Source organism: Phoca vitulina, unplaced genomic scaffold (assembly GCF_004348235.1).
Source record: "Phoca vitulina isolate PV1807 unplaced genomic scaffold, GSC_HSeal_1.0 scaffold33, whole genome shotgun sequence".
Classification (NCBI taxonomy): Eukaryota; Metazoa; Chordata; class Mammalia; order Carnivora; family Phocidae; genus Phoca; species Phoca vitulina.
In genome coordinates this window covers 22,421,805-22,446,299 of record NW_022589736.1, presented here as the reverse complement: position 1 = coordinate 22,446,299, position 24,495 = coordinate 22,421,805, and the positions used below count along the sequence as shown (strand labels likewise).

Below are 24,495 nucleotides of genomic sequence, written 5' to 3'. Positions count from 1 at the left end.
TTTTATTAACAAAAACTTTGTACATTTTCTTTAATACATGTGGAATTTTACATCTAGGTAAAATAACAACACATTCAAAATTTACCATTTATACAAATTGTTACAGAATAACAACCAGTGGGTTAAATAAGTAAAATAAACCACACCGATTTTTTTTAATTATCTACAAAAGATTTGACTTTCTTTAAAATTCCCCTGAACATATAAAAATAAATTAATTTTACTTTTCAATTAAATCTACCAATTAGAAATATTACAAATCAAAATATCAATGTTATCTTATGAATTTTTCACAATACAAAACAGATTCACAAAACCTTATTTACAGAAATGAGGTAAGAACTGTGCAATGTTTAACCAAGAGACATATTGCAGAATTAACATGTTCTTCCAGCTAAGTACACAGTGGAGGTCTAATTACAGCTGGGTCTTTTCCACTAATAATTCACGCATTTAAGAACAGTTCAATGATTACATCCCCAATTGTTCAATTTATACTCTGCCATACTGTCACACCAGGAGTGTGGCTACCCAAAGTATAAGGACTGTAAATACAAATTTCACCTGTTTCAGGAACTGTAGTTGTTTTGTTTGAAATCACTGTCAGTAAATGGGAAGTTGTTTAAAAAAAAAAAAAAAATCTTACCAAATCCACTCATTTTCCTTGTGACTCATTAGTGGATAAATACCCAGGTAATAGTTTTGCCTGAGCTATCTACAGTGGCATAGAAAGTTTTTAATAAAGGCAGAACCATGGGGAAGGCTGCTGGTGCAACAAGGACTATTCCTACTACGTACGTACAAGGACTGACGATAGTGCAAGCTCAGCTGTCTAGAGCCATTTCAACACAATGGAGGTACTAATAGGCACTTGATTCAGGCCAAACCCTACCAGCAGTTTCCAGAGCGGCCCCTCTTTCTGAAAGAAATCTTTCGCTTTGAATTGATCTGGTTCCCCCAGCAGCCTTAGAACTCACTTAACTCAAAATATGAGTAGTTACTTTAAAATATGAGTAGGTCTTAGCACTTTATTAAAAAAAAAAAAAGTATTTAGCAAAAGAAAATTACCTTTAGCAGAAGCAGACATTACATCCTAACTTGATTACCAAAACTGGCCAAATCCCATTATAAAGAAATTTTTATAACAAAGATTGCCAAGTACCAGTTGATGACCTATTAATTTGCAATACTTAACCAATAAAACTCCAATAGACAATATTGGACAGTTCCTTAAAATCTGCCTTAAGATCTGACTCACAGAGCGAGCATACTATAACCCAAACAAAAGATTGTACTTCATATTCTAACTTGTACAACAAAATCAAAGTTTATAAATGGAACAAGTCTTTAGTTTTGCTGTTCGTCTCTCCAATTTATAACAAAATTAGTTGTGCACCAACTATATTAAATTCCTCTTAGGTTGATAAATTCATTGCATGTAAATTATTTCATTGACAAAAGTTAGTTATTAAATTTTTTTTTTCAAAGTTCAAAAAAATCTGGGTTGAGGGATGGGGGATATATGGGAATTCCATTTCAGTGCAACAAAGCAACAAGAAAATTAATCAAAGCCTTACAAGCAAGTCCTTGTGGCAATTAATCCTTTGTTGTGCAGTTCACTTCTTGTCGCATTTCTTCATGGGTGTAGGAGGGCTGCAACGGCAGCCAGATGAAGTGCTAGAGCAGCAGGTGAGGCAATCCAGAGGTTTCTCAAGTGTCAACTTTTCTCTTGAGTGACAGGCCCAGTTTTATCACTAAGTCTCTGCAGTTAAACAAAATCAAAGGCATTAGGTAAATGAATGCGTGGCCCACACTTGTGGTAATCGTCTCTTAAATTGGAATTATAACGGAGATAAAAGGTGGTATATATGGCGATTTCATTTGTTTCTACAAGTTGGCATGACTACTTTTCAGCACAATATAAAGACATGAGTTTACTGGTAAACATTATCAGTTGCTTTATATTAACTTCAGCAGTATACGAAGACAGAAGGGCCCATCTGAAAGGACAGAACTCATAGAGAATGGATGTAGAAATCATCCCCCAAATTGTCTTGTCCACAGCAGTAATTATGTAGTATTGGGGAAAATGAATTTTTATGCACTAACAAAGTCATGGGTTCTGACCCCACATGTGCCATTTGTCCCTTAAGCTTTAACCTCTTTGAGTCTGCTTTTACTGATCTATAAAAAAAATTTTAAAGTCCCTCAAGACTGAAATCACATATACTATTGTTATCTAACAAAGATGCCTGGCACACAGTGGGGTACTCATAAATATTATTTCCCAGCCTTGTTTTTCTCCCATTAGGTACTTAATCGTGCTTACTTCTTTTCTTATTTATTATTGTAGTTTTCCATTAAAAAACACATTCCATACTATATCACTCAGGAGAAGGTAACTTGTAAAAATACCTCGTTTTATTAAGCATCACTTTATTACATTTTCCCCCAAACTGAAGGTTGGTGGCAATCTTGTGTCAAGCAAGTCTATTGGTACTACTTTTCCAACAGCATTTGATCAATTCTTATCTCTATGTCACATGTTAGTCATTCTTGTAATATTTCAAACTCTTTCATTATTATATTTGTTACAGGGATCTATGATTAGTGATTACAACTCACTGAAAGCTCAGATGATGGTTAGCATTTTTTTTTAGCAATAAAAAGCATTTTTAAATTAAGGTATGTGCTTTGTTTCTTTAGACATAATGCTATCGCACACTTGACAGATTACAGTATAATGTAAACGTAATTTTTATATGCACTGGGAAACAAAAACATTCATCTGACTCACTTTATTACAATATTTACTTTATTGCAGTAGTGTGGACCTGAATCCACACTATCTCCAAGGTGTAGTTTGCTTTTTAACGCAAGAAAAAATTTGAAAAAGAGGAAAAAACAGTATAAAAAAATCCCTAAATTAATACAGACTCATGGAAATTTCCCACATCTGTAAAACACTGGAGAGGTGACTAGGTTTATGATAGCAACAGGAGTATTCACAATTAGGAAGTTAGAGACAGTGGGGCAAACAAAGGCATTGAAGAGTTGATGAAAACCAATTAATCCTGCATTTTGAACCAACTCTTGTTACTCAATACAAACTAAAGTTTCTGAAGACTAACAGCACAGTAAACAGCAAGCTTTCAAAGTAATGGGAAATAGCAAACATTGTGACTTTTCACACTGTGATTTGCCAAGTCTCCCACCTCATTCTTTCCCTTCTTCCTTTTCCTGACGTCCAGTCTCCATTCTATATCCCAATATCCTTCTCTGCCCTGAACTCGAATTTAGGGGAAACACTTATACTCCAGTAAAGTAGACCTAATTGAAGAGGAGAATTAATAGAAAGAAACAGCCTTAAAATGTGCGCTCCTATATGTACAGTACACTGTTCCTGCATCCATTTTTAATTTACCTTAACTGGTACACTGAAAAGGTAAGAGGCTATCGCTTAAATGAAATTAATAATTTAAATTCCATTACAAATATCATTATGATTCACTTTTCTTTTTAAAATTAATCTGGCAGAGTAACTGGAGTGCCCTAAAATTTATATATTAATTTCATTATAAATATGATTCAGTTTTACAAAGTACTTTAAAGCAAAGTAATAAAAATATTCCAAAATTATCTAGACTGGTTCTATAATTAAACAAATTAACTGAACAAAAGTTCATCAAAAAGTACCAACTATTATCTTTTGAATGGACTGTCCCATACCACTTACTATAACTAAAATACATTTTCATTTCCAATTTGGTGAATTATAAAACGTCCTTCAAACCATATGCACAAATTTAAACTAATGTACTTAGGGGATATATAAATTGGCTTGGGTCCTTCATGTTTACAATATCCAGCTGCTGAAACAACTGGTTTTAAGAAGAAATTATCAGGGGAATATATATATATATATATATATATATATATATATTTTTTTTTTTTTTGAAATAAGAGAAAAGCTAAAGAGACAGTCATCTCTGATTAATCAATAAAATTCTTTTTATTATTTCCCTAGATTAATAATAAAGCAAAGATACTTACCGTTACTTTCTGGCTTGCGTTATCGCCATGGATGGTGAGGAACGGGTTGGTGGTGGCTGGGTGAAGTGGCGGCGCCTGAGTACCTGCAAGTAGGTTGTTAATCGGGATCTGTGTTGGCCCGGGGATCTGGAGCTGCTGTAGTTCAGGTGGGTGGTGCTGCTGGTGGTGATGCTGTTGCATTAACTGATACAGAAGGGCCTGATGTTGTTCCTTTGGTAAAAACATGTGGGAGAAGATGAGTTCCCAGTCATAGAATTCAGCAGTCAGTAAAGCCTGACTTTTCTATTTTCTTCTTTACTTTAATATTAGATATTTAAATAGAAGTCACATTTATACTACTAAGAAAGAAAACAAGTTATCTTATCTGGAAAAATATAGTGCACTAGATAATAACCATCTATTATAAAATGTCAATATCACTAGTGAATGGCTTATTTTCAAAACAGAGCAAACAAATATAGGAGACCTCTATTCAAATTGGGTTATCCATGATAATTAAGGGCAACGGCAACTTAGAAGTCACAAGTTATCTGAATCTGACTTTAGAATGTGGGCCATTCTCATTCCCAATTCTGGGAACATAAAAATAACTTTTAAAGTTCTCATTCATGCCAACAAAGAGTGCTTCGTTGGTGTAGTTATGAGACTATTCTTTGCAGCAAGTATGTATTTGATTTCTTGAGTGTTTACTATGTGCCAGGCACTGTTCTGAGACATATGAGTGGGGAAAAAAATCTCTGCCCTTCTGTGCTCAGCCTGAGGGGAAGACAGAGAGACCAACAAAAATGTTAGGATATGATTATTGGTAAGGATCAGGGTAAACAGCAATGTGTGGGTGACAGTATGGGGGGTGGAAATCTCAGATAGGTCAGGGTGGTTCTCACTCAAACAAAGACTTGGAGGCAAGGAGGGAATTCGCTATATGGATATGGGGAAAGGGAAGAGATTTCTAGGAAGAAGGAACAGTCAGTGCTAAGGGACTATGTGGGAGCATATCCAGTGTGATCAAGGAATATCAAGGAGACCAGGGGCAGGCTGGGGACAAGTGAACAAGTAGGAGACAAGGGGAGAATGCGGGCCTCATGGTGGTGGGCCGTGAGCACTTTGGCTTTTACTCAAAGTAATACGGGAAACCAGGGGAAGGTTTTAAGCTGAGGAGTGACACAATCTTACTTGGGACTTCTGGATGGATTCAGTGTGAGGCGACAGATGAGAGTGAAGGATGACTGCAAGGTTTTGGGCTTGAGCAACTATAAATCGGTGTTGCCTTTGGCAGAGGTAGGCAAAACTACGTGTGGAGCAGATTTGTTGCAGATTAGCAGTTCAGTTTTGGACATGTTATGCTTGAAATGTCTATTAAAATATCTAAGTGGAGATATCAAGAAAGCAGTTGGATACAGAAGTTTGAAATTCCAGAAACGGGCCTGGGCTGAAGATGTAACATCCGCACATATTTAAAGCTGGACTGGAGAATGATAATCGAAGCTCTATGACTGGAGGAGATCACTAAAATGCTAGGTTACTCTGAAAGTGAGAGGTTGAGGGGAAGAGAGGAATGAATGGTTATGCAGGAAGAACACCACGGTAATGTGGGCTCCTGAAGGCTAAGGGAAGAAAGTGTTTCAAGGAGGAGGGAGTGATCAACTCTGTCAAATGCTTTTGCCAGATCAAGTAAGAAGAACAACAACTGTCTACTGGACTTAGCAGTATGAAGGCCATCTGGGAGAAGACAGCAAGCAGAAAAACAGGGTAGCAGTTGGTGGGGGGAGGAGGGTCAAGCAAGGGTTTTTCTTAAGATGGGAGAAGTCAGGATGACTTAGAAGAAAATGCGCTGCTTATAAACGAACAAAGTTCACCCCACAATCTTGGCTGACAAAGAAAAGACAGAATTTAAACAACTTCAGTTCTTGTGGTCTCTGAGCAACAATGTGTGCTAAAACCCCCTTAATGAACCATGTTCTAGAAATGAGTCATCTACATGTACTATTACTAATAATAATCTTGATTAAGAGGAAGGACCCCAAATAAACAGAATTTTAGTACTTCGTAATAAGATGAGAGATAAGAAAACAAGATCACATTTTAGTGTAAGCATTAAAGAATTTATATACAGTCTATCTTTATACCATTGTAAGAACAGTAACTGAAAACAATGATCCACAATCAAAATTAGTATTTTCAATATATTTTTGACTAAAGCAAAAAAATGGGCACATACATTTTATTTACTTATATATAAAAATTTTATTTTTTTAAAGATTATTTATTTTGGGGGGGGAGAGACCTAGAGAGAGAGCATGAGCAGAGAGGAGGGGTGGGGGGGAGAAGCAGACTCCCCACTGAGGAGGGAGCCCAATGCGGGGCCCAATCCCAGCACTCTGGGATCTTGACCTGAGCCAAAGGCAGATGCTTAACCAACCGAGCCACCCAGGCACCCTAAAGGTTTTTTTAAGTAATTTCTACACCCAACGTGGGGCTCCACCTCACAACCCCAAGATCAGGAGTCGCACACTCCACTGACTGAGCCAGCCAGGCACTCCGGGTAAATACTTAGAAAGAAATTACAAACAAAGGCTGAAACTCTGAGCTAATTAAATAGTGCATTTTCCAAGTAGTCTAACTCAACGAAGTACGCTAGGGAAATGGAGCTGGAGAGAGTTGCACAAATACATCAACCCATCTGGCTTTAAGTTTATGACTGCACAAAGCCAGCCAGAATGTCTCTGCATGTGAGCCACACACTTCCAATCTTTTTTTTTTTTTTTAAAGATTTTATTTTTAGGTAAATCTCTACACCCCACATGGGGCTCGAACTTACAACCCCAAGAGTCGCACGCTCTACTAAATGAACCAGCCAGGTTAGTCAATTCTTCCTCTCTTCTCCAAGATATCTAATTCCACATTTTTTTCTCTCATCTGACCACCAATATTCTTAGCCCCCGCAGCTGATGCCTTTCTTTTTTTTTTTAAAGATTTTGTTTATTTATTTGAGAAAGAGAGAGAGCACAAGCAGGGGGAGGGACAAAGGGAGAGGGGGAAGCAGACGCCCGACTGAGCAGGAAGCCCAATCGAAGTGGGACTCAATCCCAGGACCCTGAGATCATGAACTGAGCTGAAGGCAGATGCTTAACCAACGGAGCCACCCAGGTGCCCCTGATGCCCTTAATTCTAATTTTAAAAATTGAAAACATTGAAAGTGGGTTTCCTCAAACTCCTGTCATAAAAACCCTATGACAGCTGCTCTGCCTGCCCTCTTCATACAATGGGATGCTGCTCGCCACTCCCCTCCCTCTCCGTCCCTCTGCAGAACTTTGCTGCTGTCATCCTTCCCCTCTCCTGCTCCCACCAACATATACATATGCTGTCATATTCAAAGTGAATAGAAACTTCCCCCTTAGACCATGTCTTTTTCCATTAGCTGCTCATTTCTCTGCTTTTTTAGAGTGAAGTGTCTGGAGCTACCAATATTCCATCTTCACTTCCTCTCCTGTCATTTTCTTTGGAACCATTCGAGGAGGTTTTTACTTCTCACCACAATTGTCAAAACCTCCAGACAGCCAAATTCAACGGTCAATTTACTTGTCCTCCCAGAAGCATTTTTATACAGCCGAGTCCTTCCTTTGTTGATACACTTGCTTCACGTGGAGCCAAGGACACCACTCTCAGTTCCTCTCTTAACTCACTGGTCACTTTTTTCCCACATCCTCTACTAGGATTGTGTTCCTCTTCCAGGATATCCAGGGCTCAGTCCTCAGACATTAGTCCTCATTCCCTACTGATCTCATAAAATCTTGTAAATCTAAGTATCATACATGCAGCGATGACCCCAAATGTGTATTTCAACTGAATCCTTTTCCGGGACTCCAGACTCACACAACTGTCTGGTCTACATCTCACTTGAACATCTAAATAGACATCTCCACCTTAGTACGTCTGTAACAGAACTGCTTTCTCTCCAAAACCGGCTGTTCCTCCAGGTCCTCCAAATCTCAGTAAAATTCAACATCCCATTGTTTAAAACAGGACTCTTCTTTACCTTCAACATCTGACAAACAAGTCTTGTTGGTTTTATCTTCAAAATACACAATCCCAGATGGTTTTCCCCCACATTGATCCTGCTATTTAAGATACCACATCTTCTACCTGGACTACTCCAATAGCCTCCCTGTTTCTCCTTTTGCTACTATCTCCCCTCCCAACACATACAATTTCCCATACAACAACTAAGTTAATCTTTAAAAAATGTGAATTGTTATCATGTCACTATTCTGTTCAAATCTTCCAACTAATTATTTAAAATAACCCTGAAAGAAAAAGTGAGGATATATGAAACAAGATTTTTAAAGTTGAGGTAATTATTAAAACTAGTATACTATATACTATTTTGATACATTTGAAAGTTTCCACAATAGAAAACTTAAAAAAAAAATCACTAATGGCTTTTCACCATATGCAAAATCTAAATTTCCTGCCACAGACAGCCAAACAAGGCCCACCCGTGACTTTCTCTCCCCTGCACCAGCCTCTCCCTTATTCTGCAGTCATGCCGGCCTTCTTTCCAGTACTCAAAACAAACACATGCGGTCTTGTTCAATGCTGCTCTTCCATTCATTCCCCCGTGTCAAAAACGCACGTTCCTTCAACTTTTATTCAGGTCTGTGTTCAAAAGTCACCTACTCAAAGAGGAAAGACTCTGCTATCTAAAATGAGGCCCCCGTCCCACTGTTCCTCTATCCCTTTATCCTCCCCCTCATTTTTCTTTTCAGTGCCGATCACTACACCCACACATTTGTTTATTGTCCACCTCCACTGTCGGAATGAAACCCCATGAAAATACAAAGTCTTATTCAGCACCACATTACCAGAGTCTACAAGAGCCTCACAGTGTATGTTCTAAAATTTGTAAATGAATCAATATAATGTCACTATAGGTATCACGGACTATACTAAATGGCAAGACAAACTATTTTGGGGGCTATGCATCCGATAATGCTATTTCACAAAATGGGTAAGTCTGTACCCATGCTGAATGCCTATTACAGCCTAGAACACTTGCTCCTAATAAAAATCAAATATTATCAAAAGGAAGAACTTACTGGCGTGAGCTGTTGAGAATTTAACAACTGCTGAAATTGTTGTTGGTGAAGAAATATTTGTCTTTGCTGGTCAGAAAGTAATCCTAGTCCTGAGGCACTGAAAAACGATTAAAATTCTTACTTTCTACTATATATCTTTAATGTTTCTTAAAATGTAAAATGAAAAACAACTTTTCAATTTGGTGTTTAATGAGTTAACAAGTCAAATCTTTAAATATAATACTTTCTGATAACAATCACGTACAAATTTCTTTTTTCTCTCTCGTGTATATACAGGTAAATAAGAATTCATATTGTCAAGAAATGTTTTGTTTTCCTTTTTATTATAAACCTTTTTATTATAAACCAAGGCACTCAGTACTTTATGGAATAGAAATTTAAATGTGTTTATAACACGCACGTAATAATTTTTAATTATTTGAGGATAATTTAACCCACACTAAATAGCATATATGTAGAACAAGGAAAAATCTCATCTACTAATTGACTTTACCTAACCTTTTTTAATGGTCCCAATGGAGAGTAAAATTAAACACCAAAGAAAAGGGAGCCAGAAAAATAGTTTACTAGTATCCACTGCAAATCCATTTAAAACGATTTATTCCTCAAATGTATGTTCAGTAACAACATGGCTTTAGTCCCCTTATTTTGAACAAACAGTCAAATGAAACTCCAGTACCATGAAACAGTTTCACTCACAGGAAATTCAAGATAATTTGATCTAGGCCTACATCCTATATCAAAATCTTTAATTATAAAACTAGCAAAATTGCATAGCTGAATTTTAAGAAATCAATATTCATTCATATGTGATCGTCATTACAATATTTTCTTCAAAATTTATGATACATGAAGGCAATATACAAGGGGAGATAACACAGATCAAGAATGAAATTTTAAGCACATAACATATTTAATGCTTTATTACTAAAAGTGATTTAATTTTGTTTTAATCTGAATTACTTAAATTTCAAAAATAAATGGCTCTCAGAATAATACACTTAATCTAGAAGTTTGCTAGATTTTCATTTCTTGTTGATTACATCTACAAGAAGCCCATTAAAAACCCCAATTTGAAAGCATGGACAATGCTGGTACTATACGTTGCACTAAAGAACCCAAAATCTATTACGTGCGTTTCTTACCTGTTAGTCAGTGTAGCTGGCATTGGATGTGTTGCATTAGGTGGTACAGTTGTGTGGGTGAGGGGGGTAGGGTTCTGGGATATTGTGACAGGGGTCTGAATAACCCCATTTAAAGCTCCTACAATGCCATTAATTGCCAGTTGGTTACCTGGCAAAGCTCCAATTATTCCACCCACTCCAGGCACTGTAGGAATGGTGGATGTTACAGTCTGCATTCCACTAGCCAGGGCCCCCACTGTCACACCATTGACCTGCTGAACTCCACTAACGCCGGAGCCAGGCTGAGCTGGACTCTGCCCAGCAGGAGGTGGGGTAGAAAGAGCAGAAGAGCTGCTGGTGCTTTGTCCACTGGAGGTTAAGTCCTAACGTAAGAAAGAATAGGAACTTAAGTTAGAAAGAACACAGCAAAACTGTTTAAAATCATCTTAAACCTTTTAATGTGATATACTATTGTTCGTAAGAAAAACATAGAAATGAAACTAACCACACCGAAATTACCTGATTTAATACAGGAAGAGAATTATCAGGTAAAAAGCTGTTTCCTAGATGAGGGCTCTTACTGCTGTTCAAGGAATCAGTGGTAGGAGCTAGAATAATAAAAGACAAAAAGAAGCCTATTTACCCTGTTAAATGACATTATGTGTAAGATTAAAGGCTTATCTAAAAGCTTATCCTGAAGCCCACATTAAAAACACTTAAATATTAAGTCTTGCTATGCCTAATACCAGTTTAAAGGGAAAAATCTATAACTCTATTGAATACTATGGCTTTAAATCAATAAAGAGATCATTACGCATTTAAATAACTATTATAATTAAATTACGTACTAAAGAAGTTAGAGCAAATTCAAGTTGATCACTTAACAGATTCTTCATGTTCTTTGAAAATAACCTATCATTCCTTTTCTACTTCTTCATATAACTGGTAACCAGTTATTATTCACTTATTATGAAAAAGATACTGAAAGTCGATCCTACTTTCCTTAGATATGCAATAAGTATTTTCACACTTACCATTCTGTGCTGAAAATGCATGCATTTGATGAGATGGACTAGGATTTGTTGTTATTGTTGGAAAAGGCACTGAGAGCTGTGCATTCAATAACTGAAGACGTTCCTTTTTGGCTGTCAAGTTTTTAATCTGCTCTTCCAATCTCCGATTTTCAACTTGAAGTTGGTGTAATGACTTTAGCATTCCTAAAACTAGCAAACATTTGGATGGTTTTAATAAAGACAAGTTCCCACACAGGACTAAGTATTTTACAGACCGAAGTGTCAGTAACTTTAAAAATAAGTTAAAATAGGAAAGTAGAAATTCTGTAAAGCATCCTCAAATTACTAGGTTTTATTTCTAAATTTATACATAGATATAAATAGACCACAATATATTATGTGTATATATAAGCATAAAGGGATACTGTTCCTAGATGTACCTTCTGGGAACTTTGTTACCACCTATCAAAAAAACCCACCCATCTGGTCTAGGTAGTTTCCATTCTCAAAGAAAAATGATGACATCTTATTTTCACCAAAATAAAAACCTAATTAAAAATTCAAAGTGCCTGCCATAATTTTTCATTAAAATCATATTTAAAATGGGAAAGAATCACACCAGTAGCCTTCACCACAATAAAGGCACAAGTTTCTGTGTGCTGCTTGGCTAAGCTAAGCGTGTCACCAGACCCAGGGTGAGAAGCCTCCCAGCCCCAGCACTCGGCATGCTGATCCACACATCCGCCAGCAGGGAGCAGTGTGCACGCACCACAACCCCCACTCCCAGCTCCCAGAGAAAAGCCGATCGTCTGCGAGCAGGCGGTTTCTGTCCTGCCTCATCACCTCAAATACAGTTTCAATTCCTTCCACAACTCAGACCTCTCAACTGACAACACTGAGTAGTTATGCCAGGGTGACGGACACTTTAAAAGTTCTATGTACACATAGTAAAAAAAGTTGTATTTGTTTAACATGCCCTCAGGGCCTTTAAAAGACACAAGTGTAGTGGTACAGACATATATGGTCATTTCCCAAGGATTTAACTTTTATCCCTCCTCTTCAAGATGCTACAAAGAAACCCTCAGTGTACCCAAATGAGATGCAATAAGACTAAGCTAAACCTGTCCTCCAGCTATCATGTTTAAAGGATTATCCTGGCATGAATTTCCTCACAATTAGCATTTTTCCGTCAAGGCACCATTCATAAAACAAAACAAAACAAAACAAAACAACACACACACAAAAAAACGAAAATATCAATTTACGGCACTTGTCTACTAACAATAAGCAAAATGTTTTGTTTTGATACAATAAAGCAGTAAAAGCCTACATCCTAAAACGATAAAAACTATTTTTTCCCTAAAAATGTATATCCTTAACATGAGGCCACTTCCCCAGCTAACTGCCACTTATAGTAACTTTGCTTTTTTAGCATTTTTCACCCAGGATCCTCCCTAATACTTAACACTGAAAAATACTAAATATGTATATAAAATACATATATTACATAATTTAATAAATAATACAAAATATATATAAATTTAGTAATTCTTATTTTCTCATCCAAATTATAAAATTAAGAAGACGGTTGAATGTATTTGACTATAAGCATTTTTATTTTTACTTTTTTCAAAATTATTTCTAGGGGGAGAGAAGGAGAAGGAGAGGGAGAGAGAATCTCAAGCAGACTCCCCAATGAGCGAGGAGCCTGACGTGGGGCTCGATCTCACGACCCTGAGATCATGACCTGAGCTGAAACCAAGAGTTGGACACTCAATGGACTGAGCCACCCAGGCTCCCCTGACTAAATGCATTTTTTTAAAATGAATTCTCCAGAGGTAAGCCAAGTTTTCTTCAAACAATTAAGCTAAGATATAACTCATGTATTTTAGTAAAATTTAAAAATTGGTAAGAACAAAGTACCAATATTAAAATAATTCAAAACAGTAACAATAACCACTGAACAGATCAGTGCTTACTATGAGCTAGGCAATGTTCTTCACAGTTTTTATGCCATTTAATACTCAAAACAACACTATGATACAGGTACATTATTATTCCCAGTCTACAAATGGGAGCTAATGCACACATTAAGAAACTTGCCCAAGATTCTATCATTAATAACAGGTAAAGATAAGATTCAAATCCAGTGGTAAAACTGTAGAATCTGTTCTATTAAACCATTACACTACATTTTCTTGCCGTATTTTATAAAACATATTTTGTAATTTCACTGCTACTGATAAAGTGTGACTGCCACATCTATCCATCTGTCTGTCCGTCCATCTTTTAAAGACATGAAAAGAATACTTACTGTCACTAGGAGTACCCTGTTCTAATAAAAACTGCTGTCCTTCACTCCACTGTCTCTCCAAAAGCTGTTCTATGCTGGCTGCTACTGGAGGCAGATTTTCCAAACTGCTGTTGACCGGTTGATCATAGCGAATTTGTAAACTGCTTACAGGAGATCTGTTGAAAATATTAATTTTCAGGTTAAAGAGAAAGAGGGTGCATTCACATTTCTTACCTTATGCTGACCCTTTCCCTGTAAGTCTTCTAACTCCAGGATGCCTATGCTGGAAGAATGATAAAACCATAATCCACCCTAAAACTGAGTAATTACCATTCTTCCTCCCCAAATTATAAAATCAGGGGAATAGCTGGCTATACTCAGTAATTAAAAACCACTAGAAAATATAAACACCCCCCCCAATAATCTCTGAAATAGGCTGTAAAAGAACTGATACAGCTTTAGACAAAAGGGGGAAAGATAGTATTAGAAAACTTTAAAATAATTAGCCAGAAGAGAAGAGTTCCACCATTCTGCTTTAATATATAAAATATCAGAGTAACATTGTACAATTATAATGTAGAAAACATTTTAATTTACAACCAACAGAATCTCAAATACCAGTAAAAAGAAATTTTTAATAATTTTGAAGGAGCCTTTTGTTATAAAATAAAAAATACGGATTTTCTAGTATTTACAGGATTAAGGAGCATTAGCAAGACCACAGTAATTTTTATTTGAACCCTTTATACAAATTTTTCTAAAATGCCTTGGATCTGTACTTCAAGTGGTACTAACTTAATCAAAAGTCTTCCAAAACAAATATTACTTATATTAAGATGAACATGTAATGTTCTCTCATCCATTTTTTGTTTTAAATTAGTAAAGGTGGTCACTTCTGCTCTCCAGCCTCCACACTAACACAATACATTAGTAAAGGGCTTTAGCCTTTCCAAAGTGTTTCCACATAATTATCTCATATGATCTTTGTAACAACCTACTGAGAAGTCAAAACCTGGCTTATTGGGTCCATTTCTATATGAGGAGACACGATGCAGTTTTAGTGACTTGGGCAAAGACACGCTGCTGGTAAAGGGCAGAGCTGGGCGCAGCTCGGGTCTTCTAACAATCCACTAGTGTTCTGCCACTGCCTCAGTGTGCTTCTTTACCAAATCTCTTTCAACAAGTTAAACAAATGAGGTTTTTTTATTCTACACGTGAACATCACGTGCTCCATACAGTTGACCATCCTCTCCAAATAGTACATTATGCTAGGATAATTTAGGTTATTACATTTCAGGCTGTTTTTAAAGGGTAATATAAAGTTGGAAATATATGCTATAATTCGGTAAAATTTTTTGTTTTAAATGTTTTATCCACTTAGCTAATGAAAAACTAAGAACTATGCTAAGCAAAATAGCACTGAGGGATGTTGCAAAATTTCTGGGTAGCTTCTAGGATATTTTAAATTTAAGAATGGAACACAGAAATACTTCCTCCACTAAACATATGAGCAAAAGCCCATTAGTTTTCTTCTTCGAAAAGTGGAATAAAATAGTACAGAAATAATCACAGCATAAAGTTATAGATTAGGTCAGTTGATGTTATCAGTGTGTGCTTCAGATTCCTAGTTGAAAAAGAAGGAATATTTCATTTCCTCCAGAGTTCAATTAGGAAAAATAATACTACTTTTAGGTCACCCAGGAATTTTATAGGAAAAGACTCTACTGGATGTACCACTAGAAAATAGCAAAATTAGAGGTTACTGATGTTCCTTAAGACATTACCAATATATCAGCAATATAACAACAGATATTCATGGTATCCTCGCATAAAAATCTTTATTTTTAATAGAATTTTTAAGTTCCCATAGCTGAAAAATGTTCATTTCCCACAGTTGAAAAAAGACTCCAGAATGGGCTTTTACCTACTTCTGTTCTCCATTCTCACCCAGTCTAACCATCCTTGAGGCAGAGTTTACAAAATTAGAAAGCAGAGAGAAAACAAACTGAAAGAAGATATAGAAGTTGAAAGTAGAATACAATTAATAAAAAGAGAGCCACAGCCTAAAGTTCCATCGTTTTCTATAAATTGATACAATATTCCCTTCTGCCATACTCCCCCACTGAGAACAGAAGATGTGGGGCACTTAGACTGTGCTCAGAGAAATTCAACCCTTTCCATAGAACTCTGGTAAGAACTCTGCTAACAGGAATAACCTTACATACATTACGCAAGGTACCTAGATTCTACCATATAGTATCTACGACCATTTCAAAGAACAATGTAATAATTTGTTATACTTAGATTCAATTTTAGGAACTAGAGGGATTTTTTTTTCCCAAAGGTTTTTTTTTTTCTTAGTAATCTCTACACCTAATGTGGCACTCCAATTTACGAACCCCAAGATCAAGAGTTGAATGCTCTTCTGACTGAGCCAACCAGGTGCCTCAAGAACTAGAGGGATTTTAGAAATGAGCCCCAAGAACTAGGAACTAGAGATGAAAGGGTTAAGTGCATTGCCCACAACAGAACTAAAACTGGAACCCAAAGTTGAAAGCCTTGAGTCTTGTTGCTTTAAGAGGTTTAAAGACTATTTCATGACCAAAAAGAATGAGCCAAATTAATGTACTTAATAGTACCAGCAGCTAAATATACAAATGATAAAAACAAGAGAGTTGAAACCAACTGGAAATCTAAGAAAAGGGATGTCTTCTTAAAAGCTTAGAAATCTAACCATGTGTTTAATATTCAAATTAATTTAGAATCATTTTTCTTGACAGTCCAGACATGCTTCTTATCTACAGAATGCTTTTACAGCCTCACAAATGTACGCTCTAATAGGAGATAAAGAAGTTTCCAAATCTCAAAATGTTTCCTTTGCTGACACTCTGCAGAGTAAATAATGCTTACCGTGGTGAGAGACTTCCTCGGGGTGAGCTTCCTCTGCCAACAAGGCTGCGGCTATTGTCTCCAAGATCTTGATCTGCAGTGTAAATATTTCATAGCTGATAAAGTGACTCTCACTAGATAAGAGGTTTTAAGCTCTTGCCCTGATTTTTCCTAAAACATACATAAAACCTTTACCACTATCTTTGCAGTTACTACGAAAGTAGAAGATCTAGTATGTTGCTAGTTCAGAATTGCTGAACTGTGGCATGTAAGGCGTTGTCCCTACACGTTTTTGTGGGTGTAGAAGGCCATGGATTATGTTCCGTTCTTTCATTCCTTTCAATTTTACAGCACAGAAGCGTGGTTTGCATTTGCAGTACCCTCCCCTCAGCCACTTTTAATTTCTACGGTTAAAGTAATGAATCACAGCTGTGGACAGCTAATCTGTATGCTTATCACAGCAAATCCTTATGCTTTGTATTTTTTAACACTTTGCATCCCAAGACAAGTCATAAAATGCATAATGTATTACACAGCCACACACCATAACTAAAATTATATATATTACATGGATCCTCACACCAAGAATAAAATTAAACATTAAAAATTTAAGTTGACAAAAACAAGTAGGAATATTCTGTACTTAGAAAGGAAAAAATTAATTTCTTCAAAATAATTCTTAGGTAACACCGAATATCTCTGCTTGAAAAGTAACTTGTATTTCTCCTACAGTCAGTTCCTTCTAAAATCACCCTATCTGGCCTCTTTCAAGATTGTCCTCCCCTTATTCTGAGTCAGGTAACCTCTGACCCTTAAAGGGTAAAGACATGACTGATCCATTCTTGGTGAACTGCTAAACCCATTCCCTTCCCCCAAACAGGCATGACTACTTGGACATGTCAACAAATCCTTAAGGATGGAATGAAACAAAGCAAATCCAGTGGCTCATTAAAACAGTACAAGAGGCAAATGCTACAAAATGTCAACTGGTAAAAATTCACAGGATTACTAAACACTGTAGAAATTCTCTAACAGGATTTTTTTTAACCAAGTTTGTGTAATGCAATTTCATGAATTATGCAAATAAAGGTTTAGGCTATTCACAGAAAAGCCCAGTGTTATGTTACTTTCATTGCACAGAACTGAGAACTGAACACATCAATCACAAAAGTCACAGGAGACATTGTTGCATTCCTGCCTGCTGATGGCTCTGCTTAAACATTTACATTTCAGACAGTAAAAAAAGCACATCACTATTTTGCAGCACAGCGCACTATTTACTTCCAACTGTGACTCTTTTGGTTAAGGTGGGGGGGTTGCAGCACAATCCTATATTAACCACACCTTTAGACTTTTCAAATAAAATGAGCCAATGGTGGGGGTGGGGGAATTACATTGGGGCAAGAATTTAAAAATTCTTGAAAACTTACCTGTTTGATTATTTTCAGACTGAACTATAAGAGCTGCCATTGATGAACTTGGATTTAATCTACTGCCATACATATGAGATGGTGCCTGACTAAGAGAAGATCCAGATAGGGTATTTGCCTAAATGAAAAGAATTACAAAGATAAATGAATTATACTTGAAAATATCTTCATGTTTTTCCTCCTAATAGACCTAGCAACTATTTTTTCCAACCTAAAAATATAAGCAAACATTCCTGACTTTCTGAAGAGCAAATTTCATTCTTACTTGTTTTACCATTCCAACATTTCAATTTTTGAAAAGTCACATAATTCCAAATTAAAAAAAAAATGAAGACTGGCACAAGGTTATGCTTGCTTTAATTTCAGAATATCTACTCACTAACAAAACCCAACGGCATGGTAACCATGTGAACATATGACTAATTAATCTTATTAAACCATTTACAAAATAAGGGCAGGTAGACAACAGATGTCTAACAAATGCTTCAGTCGCTTACATCACAGGCTGGCGAAGGAGGTCAAAAGGTCCAATTTCTACTTTTACTATTTTAACTATACAGAGCTATATTTCCATTGCTTAACTCTGTCATTAGTAAAACCTGCACACTATTCTGTTACTTCCTATTTTGATAGACTTGGAAGCCTGCTGCTTTTTCTGTTTTGTTTTGTTTTTATTTTAAAAGAAAGCAAACAGGCATCACAAGTATGTTTTCTATACAATGCAGAGCTCAACGAATCACAGCTTTGCCCTGACCCCATATAAGGCACTGTCTTTTTGGCAGGAAGCCAGTTCCACTAACTGGAGAGCTGGTCCAAAGTTTGTAATTCATTCATGTTGCTAACCACAATTCTGAAGGCCTCTACTGGGACTTGTGCCAAACAAGCGAAAATGAACCCTTAAACAGATGAAGCTAAGGAGGCTGGCCAAAGTCTTGCGTAATCCAATGTAATAAAAATGCCTTCTTTGATGTGAATACTTTCTCCCACTTTCTAAGAATATTATAACCTTAAAATGTGGCATTTTGAGAGCAAATCTCTTGTACACAAAATACTGTTACTCAAAGAAGGCTATTACTAGTCTGAAATACTTTTCAGATTTAACAGAACCACAAATCTTTAAAGTAGACTTCATATTCTTTTTCATGAGTGAAATCAACTTAAGCTTTATAAAAATGAAATCACTGTACAGTTATATCAGAACAGAATTCTGGAAAATAATTTCAAAGGACTGAAGCACTTCTAATATAAAGAAACTGAGTAACAGCAAAAACAAAAGATGGGGGACACACCAACATGTACAACTGCACACAAGAGACCAAGACAACACAGTGGTTATAATGAGCAAAATATTACAGAAAATAAACTATGTTTCTGGAAAGACTCACACCCTGACATTATATATGGCCTCTAGCCAACTTACTGGGCATGAAAATTGGACTTTACAATTCACAGAAATACTCTGTGATATAGAATCCTGTCCTTGTTTTTCCGTTGTTTCAAAGGGTATATTTTCTAGCTCATTCTTTCATGTCTAAGTTTAATTGGTGAATTTTTGGTTTCATTTTTCCTCTTCTTAAAGATGTGTACAGAAAGTAAGTTTGTACTATTTGGGGCGCCTGCGTGGCTCAGTTGGTTGGCAACTGCCTTCAGCTCGGGTCATGATCCTAGAGTCCCAGGATCAAGTCCCACATCGGGCTCCCTGCTCAGCAGGGAGTCTGCTTCTCCCTCTGACCCTCCCCCCTCTCGTGCTCTCTCTCTCTCATTCTCTAACAAATAAATAAAATCTTTAAAAAAAAAAAAAAAGTAAATTTGTACTATAAAGTCTTGTTTAACAATCCATTAGCCCTCAGTAAAAGGTAAGGCATAATTTTAACCTCAAGATCATACTAGATACCATGTATTTAGTAGTACAGCATACTAAAATACACAATTCATAAACAGAAATATACTTAAGATTTTTTTACGTCTCCAGAAGTCAACTACCTGGAAATCTTGGCTACTCACAAAATAACTTAAGGTAAGAAAAATTACCAAACAGACAAACAGAAAGACCAGATGTTACCAGTCCCATGTGTAAACATCTCAGATACCATATACTTAAAAATACCCTTTGCAGAACCAATTTGCTCTTACTCTAGATATAATTCTAAAAAGATCAGCTAATCATATAAAAGATTAGAAGTAGAAAATTAGAGGAATAAAAGTCAGTTCTTGAGACACTTGTTGGCAGCAGAAATCAACAGCTAACAGTATTAAGAAGAAAGAGAAAAATATGAGCAAGAGTGAAAGCATGTTCCAGAGTGCTGCAGCGGTGGTGCTCAAAGAACATGGACATTTAAATGCCTTAGCATCTGTATCTCAGCCTTCTGACTCTCCTTTTTCATGCAGTCATCTATAATGGTTGAAACATAACTAATATTGTACCAGTTGGACCACTTTTTTAGTTCCAATTATCAGTTTTATGAGCTGACTTAGTCTCTTGATAAGAATCAAAAGATCCTACTCCTCAGAAAAACACTTTTTCAGGAAGGGCTCTTTCTGCAAGGGCTTTATATTTATCCTTATTAGCTTCACATTTTTTGATGTAGTCTTCAAATTATCTTAGTTATTCTATCACACATTAGCCCACCATACTAAAAGATCAAAATGCAAAGCAGTACTGCATAATAACTGATTTGCATAATGACTATCATCAAGAAGAAGCTAAATCATCTTTAGCATAATTCCAAAAAAGGTAAGTATTATTTTACAAAGGTGCCAGGCAAAAATAAAATTAGTAATAAAATAAAAACCTAAAATAGGAATATATTCTTCATTATCCTAAATGACCAATTTCCCAAATTCCCTGAATGAGTAAAAATTATCTGGTAGTTTGTTTTTTAAAAATTATTGCATTTATTGAAACCAGAAACTTTGGAAAGAGATTAAAAGTTATTAATTTTATCAGGTAGCATTTTGTGGTGTATTAAAACATCTAAACCACTCTACATTAAAACTCAAGTCATTAATACATTTTAAGTGGTAACATGAGTTAATAAAGAATCCATAAATGTCTGACACTGCTTAGCCAATACTTCTGAAATGATGTTTAGAATGGTTAATGTTGGGAACCCATGATAACTCTGTTGCCACCTCAGGGCCAAGAACCCCCCACCAGTTTAGTGAAAAGATTTACAACTACTTAGTAGCAATGAAGAAGGGTAAATGAGAATGGCGTTGGGGGGGGTGACTCACTGAGGAAAGCATACACATAATGTCAGACATTTTATAGACTCAAAACTTTCTGTGAACTCTACTACTTTTGCAACTTTTCTATATACATCTATAATTAATTTAAAATAAGAAGTTAAAAGAAAAAATGATTATAGGGGCATCTGGGCAGCTCAGTTGGTCAAGCTTCTGACTTTGGCTCAGGTCATGATCTCAGGGTCCTGGGATCGAGCCCCGCGTCAGGCTCCTCCCTCAGCGGGGAGTCTGCTTGTCCCTCTGCCTCTCCCTGCTGTACTCTCTCTCTCTCAAATAAAAATAAAATCTTTAAAAAAAAAGATTATAAAACAAACTGGTTACTTAACTTCATGGTGTCCCATTGAAATCATATCATCTACTCAACATGTGAAAACAGGTGTTAGGTTAGATCAAGATAAAAATATTTAATAAATATTGTAAGTTCATATTGCCATAATAAACTTCTAATATATATCTTAGACTTTTTTTTCCCTTCTCTAGATTAATAATTGAAAGGAACCACTTCCACTCAAGATGTTATATGACACTTATTCTAATACTTTAGTAACGCCTAAGAGAAGTATTAATTATTTTACAAGATGGACCCAAAGGCAAGTAGAGTAAGAATAAATTGAATAATTATTCAATTATTGAGGTAAATTTAAGCCACTTTGAAAAAAAAATGTGTTTAGGTGCCTGAGTCCAACAACCCTCAGCAAATTTAGAATAAGTTATTATGCTAAAACATCTAGAAAGATATGCAGGTCTCTACCATGGCAGTATTCAAATTCAAAGCAAATCAAGGAAATTTAGTGTTTCCTAAGTAGATTCACAGACCATATTAAAATATTAACAAGATTAAAATGACATTTCAGCTTGAAATTTCCCCTGTTGATAACAGTTCACTCCTATATTCTGCTTATGACCATAGAGAAGTTTTTAAAAGAACTCTAGTTGTAAAGTAACTCTACCAAATTCCTAGGCACTTGGCCCCTTCTAAAAGAGTTAGTTGTGTAGGAAAAAAGTCAGGCTAATGCCCACTCAGTTATTTGAATATCAGACTTAAAAGTGGATGTTTTCATTTAGGGTTTTTTTTTCTCCCTAATGTTGGTAAAGGCAGAATAATACAGAATAAACAACAAAAATTAAGTTTGAGAGAACAGAACCTATAAAAACTTCACCTTTGTAAGGTATCACAGCAATATATCATCTAGAGGTGGATATGAACCTTCATACATTTCTTAAATGCACAATTAACCTGTCAATAAACACTGAAGTCAAACAAGCTCTAAAACACAGTGGAGCTGCTTCTTCAAGCGTTCCAACCCTGCATATGATTTAAAAATACATTCTTCCAAAATCTTGTCAGACTCACTAAACTGAATATTACTTTTAAAATTTTCAGTTTCATATATATTCTTAGAAGAAAAAACTTTTCATCATCACTGTATCTGCCATAAATCAAGCTCTCTCACCTCGGGCAAGGTGCTAACCCCCTCTCTGTCTTCAATTCCCATGGGTAAAAATGGAACTAATAATAGCATCTACCTCATAAGAATACTGCGAGAATTAACTGAGCTAGTATATAGGGCTTATAAAGAGATCTTGCTACATGGTAAGCATTCAATTTTAGCTTATTTTAAAAATTCTTTCATACACTATTATGACTTCCATATTTTCCATCAACGTCATTAGAGAATATCATTTATCAATTATATTTTGATATTAATACAGCTATATTTCAAAGATTAAAACCTATTTCCTTGAGAAAAACTAGATAGTATGTCTCATTATGCAATGATATTTTAATCTATGTATTCTATAATAACACAGCAATACTGCAAATATAATGTAGGGATTCAAATATTTTAATGATAATTTATATATTTTTTCAATTTGCAAACACAATTTGACTAGAAAAGTTTCCAGGAAAAATTAGAGAACAATGGAAAGTTTCATATATTCTTCAACTCAATTCAAACTTTGCACTATGAAACATATTCTGATAACAGACCCCATTTCTGTGTCAGCTCCCACCAGTAAGGCTTTAATACTCAGCGTGTGATGAGAGATGAAACCAAGTGTGAACAACTTTCAGGTCCCATGAGTAGGCTGACTGTTAAAGCTGTCAGGTTCAATTGCATCATTCCACATTATTCAATGCCCCAAACTGCTCCCTAATTGTTAGGAGCTTAACGTATTCAAAACCATTGTTTAGGCTAATGCTGAAATGCCCCACAATTGAGTTTCTATAAAGTAGTGGGAGGGATTAAATTGTTGTTAAACCACCACTGAACACTCATGATTGGACAACAGAACTGTATAGAATAACCAACCAATCCTAAGCAGGTTTCCTAATTGGTTAATACCTAATCAATATATCACCCATCTTTTGTGGAAAAAATTAAGTCCCCTAGGACCAAAGCAGCTATTGAAATAATTTAAGAACTGGAAAGACCTCAGTCAACAGCTGAACCTAAAATGGCTAAATTTCATCTATCTATGCTAACATGGAATTATATATTTTAACAGAAAAATTTTTAATACTATTTTTAGTAAGGGAAATGCTTCTGTACAATTTGTCTCACTGGTAAACAGGCTGTTTCTGTGACAGCTGAAACTAAGAGTCCTATAATAATTTTAACATCAGTATAATAACCATTAAATCCAAAGTACTTTATGGTCTACAAAGTACTTATTCTCATTTGAACTTTGTAACATACCGGTCCTCATAGCAGGTAGGACAGGTATTTAAAGTACTCGATTTTACACACACAATAAGTTGACACCCACAAATTAAAAAGATCTGCTCAGTCACACTAGTGAGTAGCAATGCTCCTGGAAAACAGGATTTCTGACTCAAATTTCTGCTATTTGGCATTGTGTCACACAAATGGACACAGTAAAATTCCTAACAGTGTTTTTCAAAGAGATACCTCTTGACACACAGGCACATCACTGGGAAATTCATTTTTATGGTAATGATTAGTAAACCAGAGACCAGACTCCAGAGTCAGACTGCCTTGTTTCGAAACTTAGTTCCACCACTTACTTACTAGACATGTGATGTTACATAGTTACTTAACCTCTTGATCACCCAATAGTAAGTGACATTACAAACAAAGCACTCATACAAACTTATTTTGCTCAGAATGTTAACATCCTTAAAATTACAAGTCATTATGAAATTATTTAAAACATAAAAGATGAAACTTTTCATTCTGACCAATCAAGTCAGAGATCCTCTGAAGTCAGGTCTATCTGCCTGGGAAACTGAACCATTTTTTCAAATAGAATGGAAGTACAGACATCATCTGAAAGGAAATTGAGGACTACTACATCTAAGACAACGCCCTACACACACACACACAC

The 24,495-nt window shown here is 35.9% G+C and overlaps 1 protein-coding gene across 1 annotated transcript in view; it reads right to left on the bottom strand.

Moving 5' to 3' along the window:
* Positions 1-626: 626 nt before the first annotated feature.
* The window catches only part of MLLT10 (MLLT10 histone lysine methyltransferase DOT1L cofactor), a 223,303-nt gene continuing 199,434 nt past the window's right edge, over positions 627-24,495 (bottom strand). The window contains exons 15-23 of the mRNA XM_032425848.1: positions 17,899-18,016; positions 16,490-16,562; positions 13,601-13,755; positions 11,308-11,496; positions 10,793-10,881; positions 10,295-10,656; positions 9,150-9,246; positions 4,054-4,263; positions 627-1,762 (exon numbers count right to left, since the gene is read on the bottom strand). Coding sequence (XP_032281739.1) covers positions 1,718-1,762; positions 4,054-4,263; positions 9,150-9,246; positions 10,295-10,656; positions 10,793-10,881; positions 11,308-11,496; positions 13,601-13,755; positions 16,490-16,562; positions 17,899-18,016 — 1,338 coding nt within the window. The 3' untranslated portion in view covers positions 627-1,717. The remainder of the gene's footprint in view (positions 1,763-4,053; positions 4,264-9,149; positions 9,247-10,294; positions 10,657-10,792; positions 10,882-11,307; positions 11,497-13,600; positions 13,756-16,489; positions 16,563-17,898; positions 18,017-24,495) is intronic.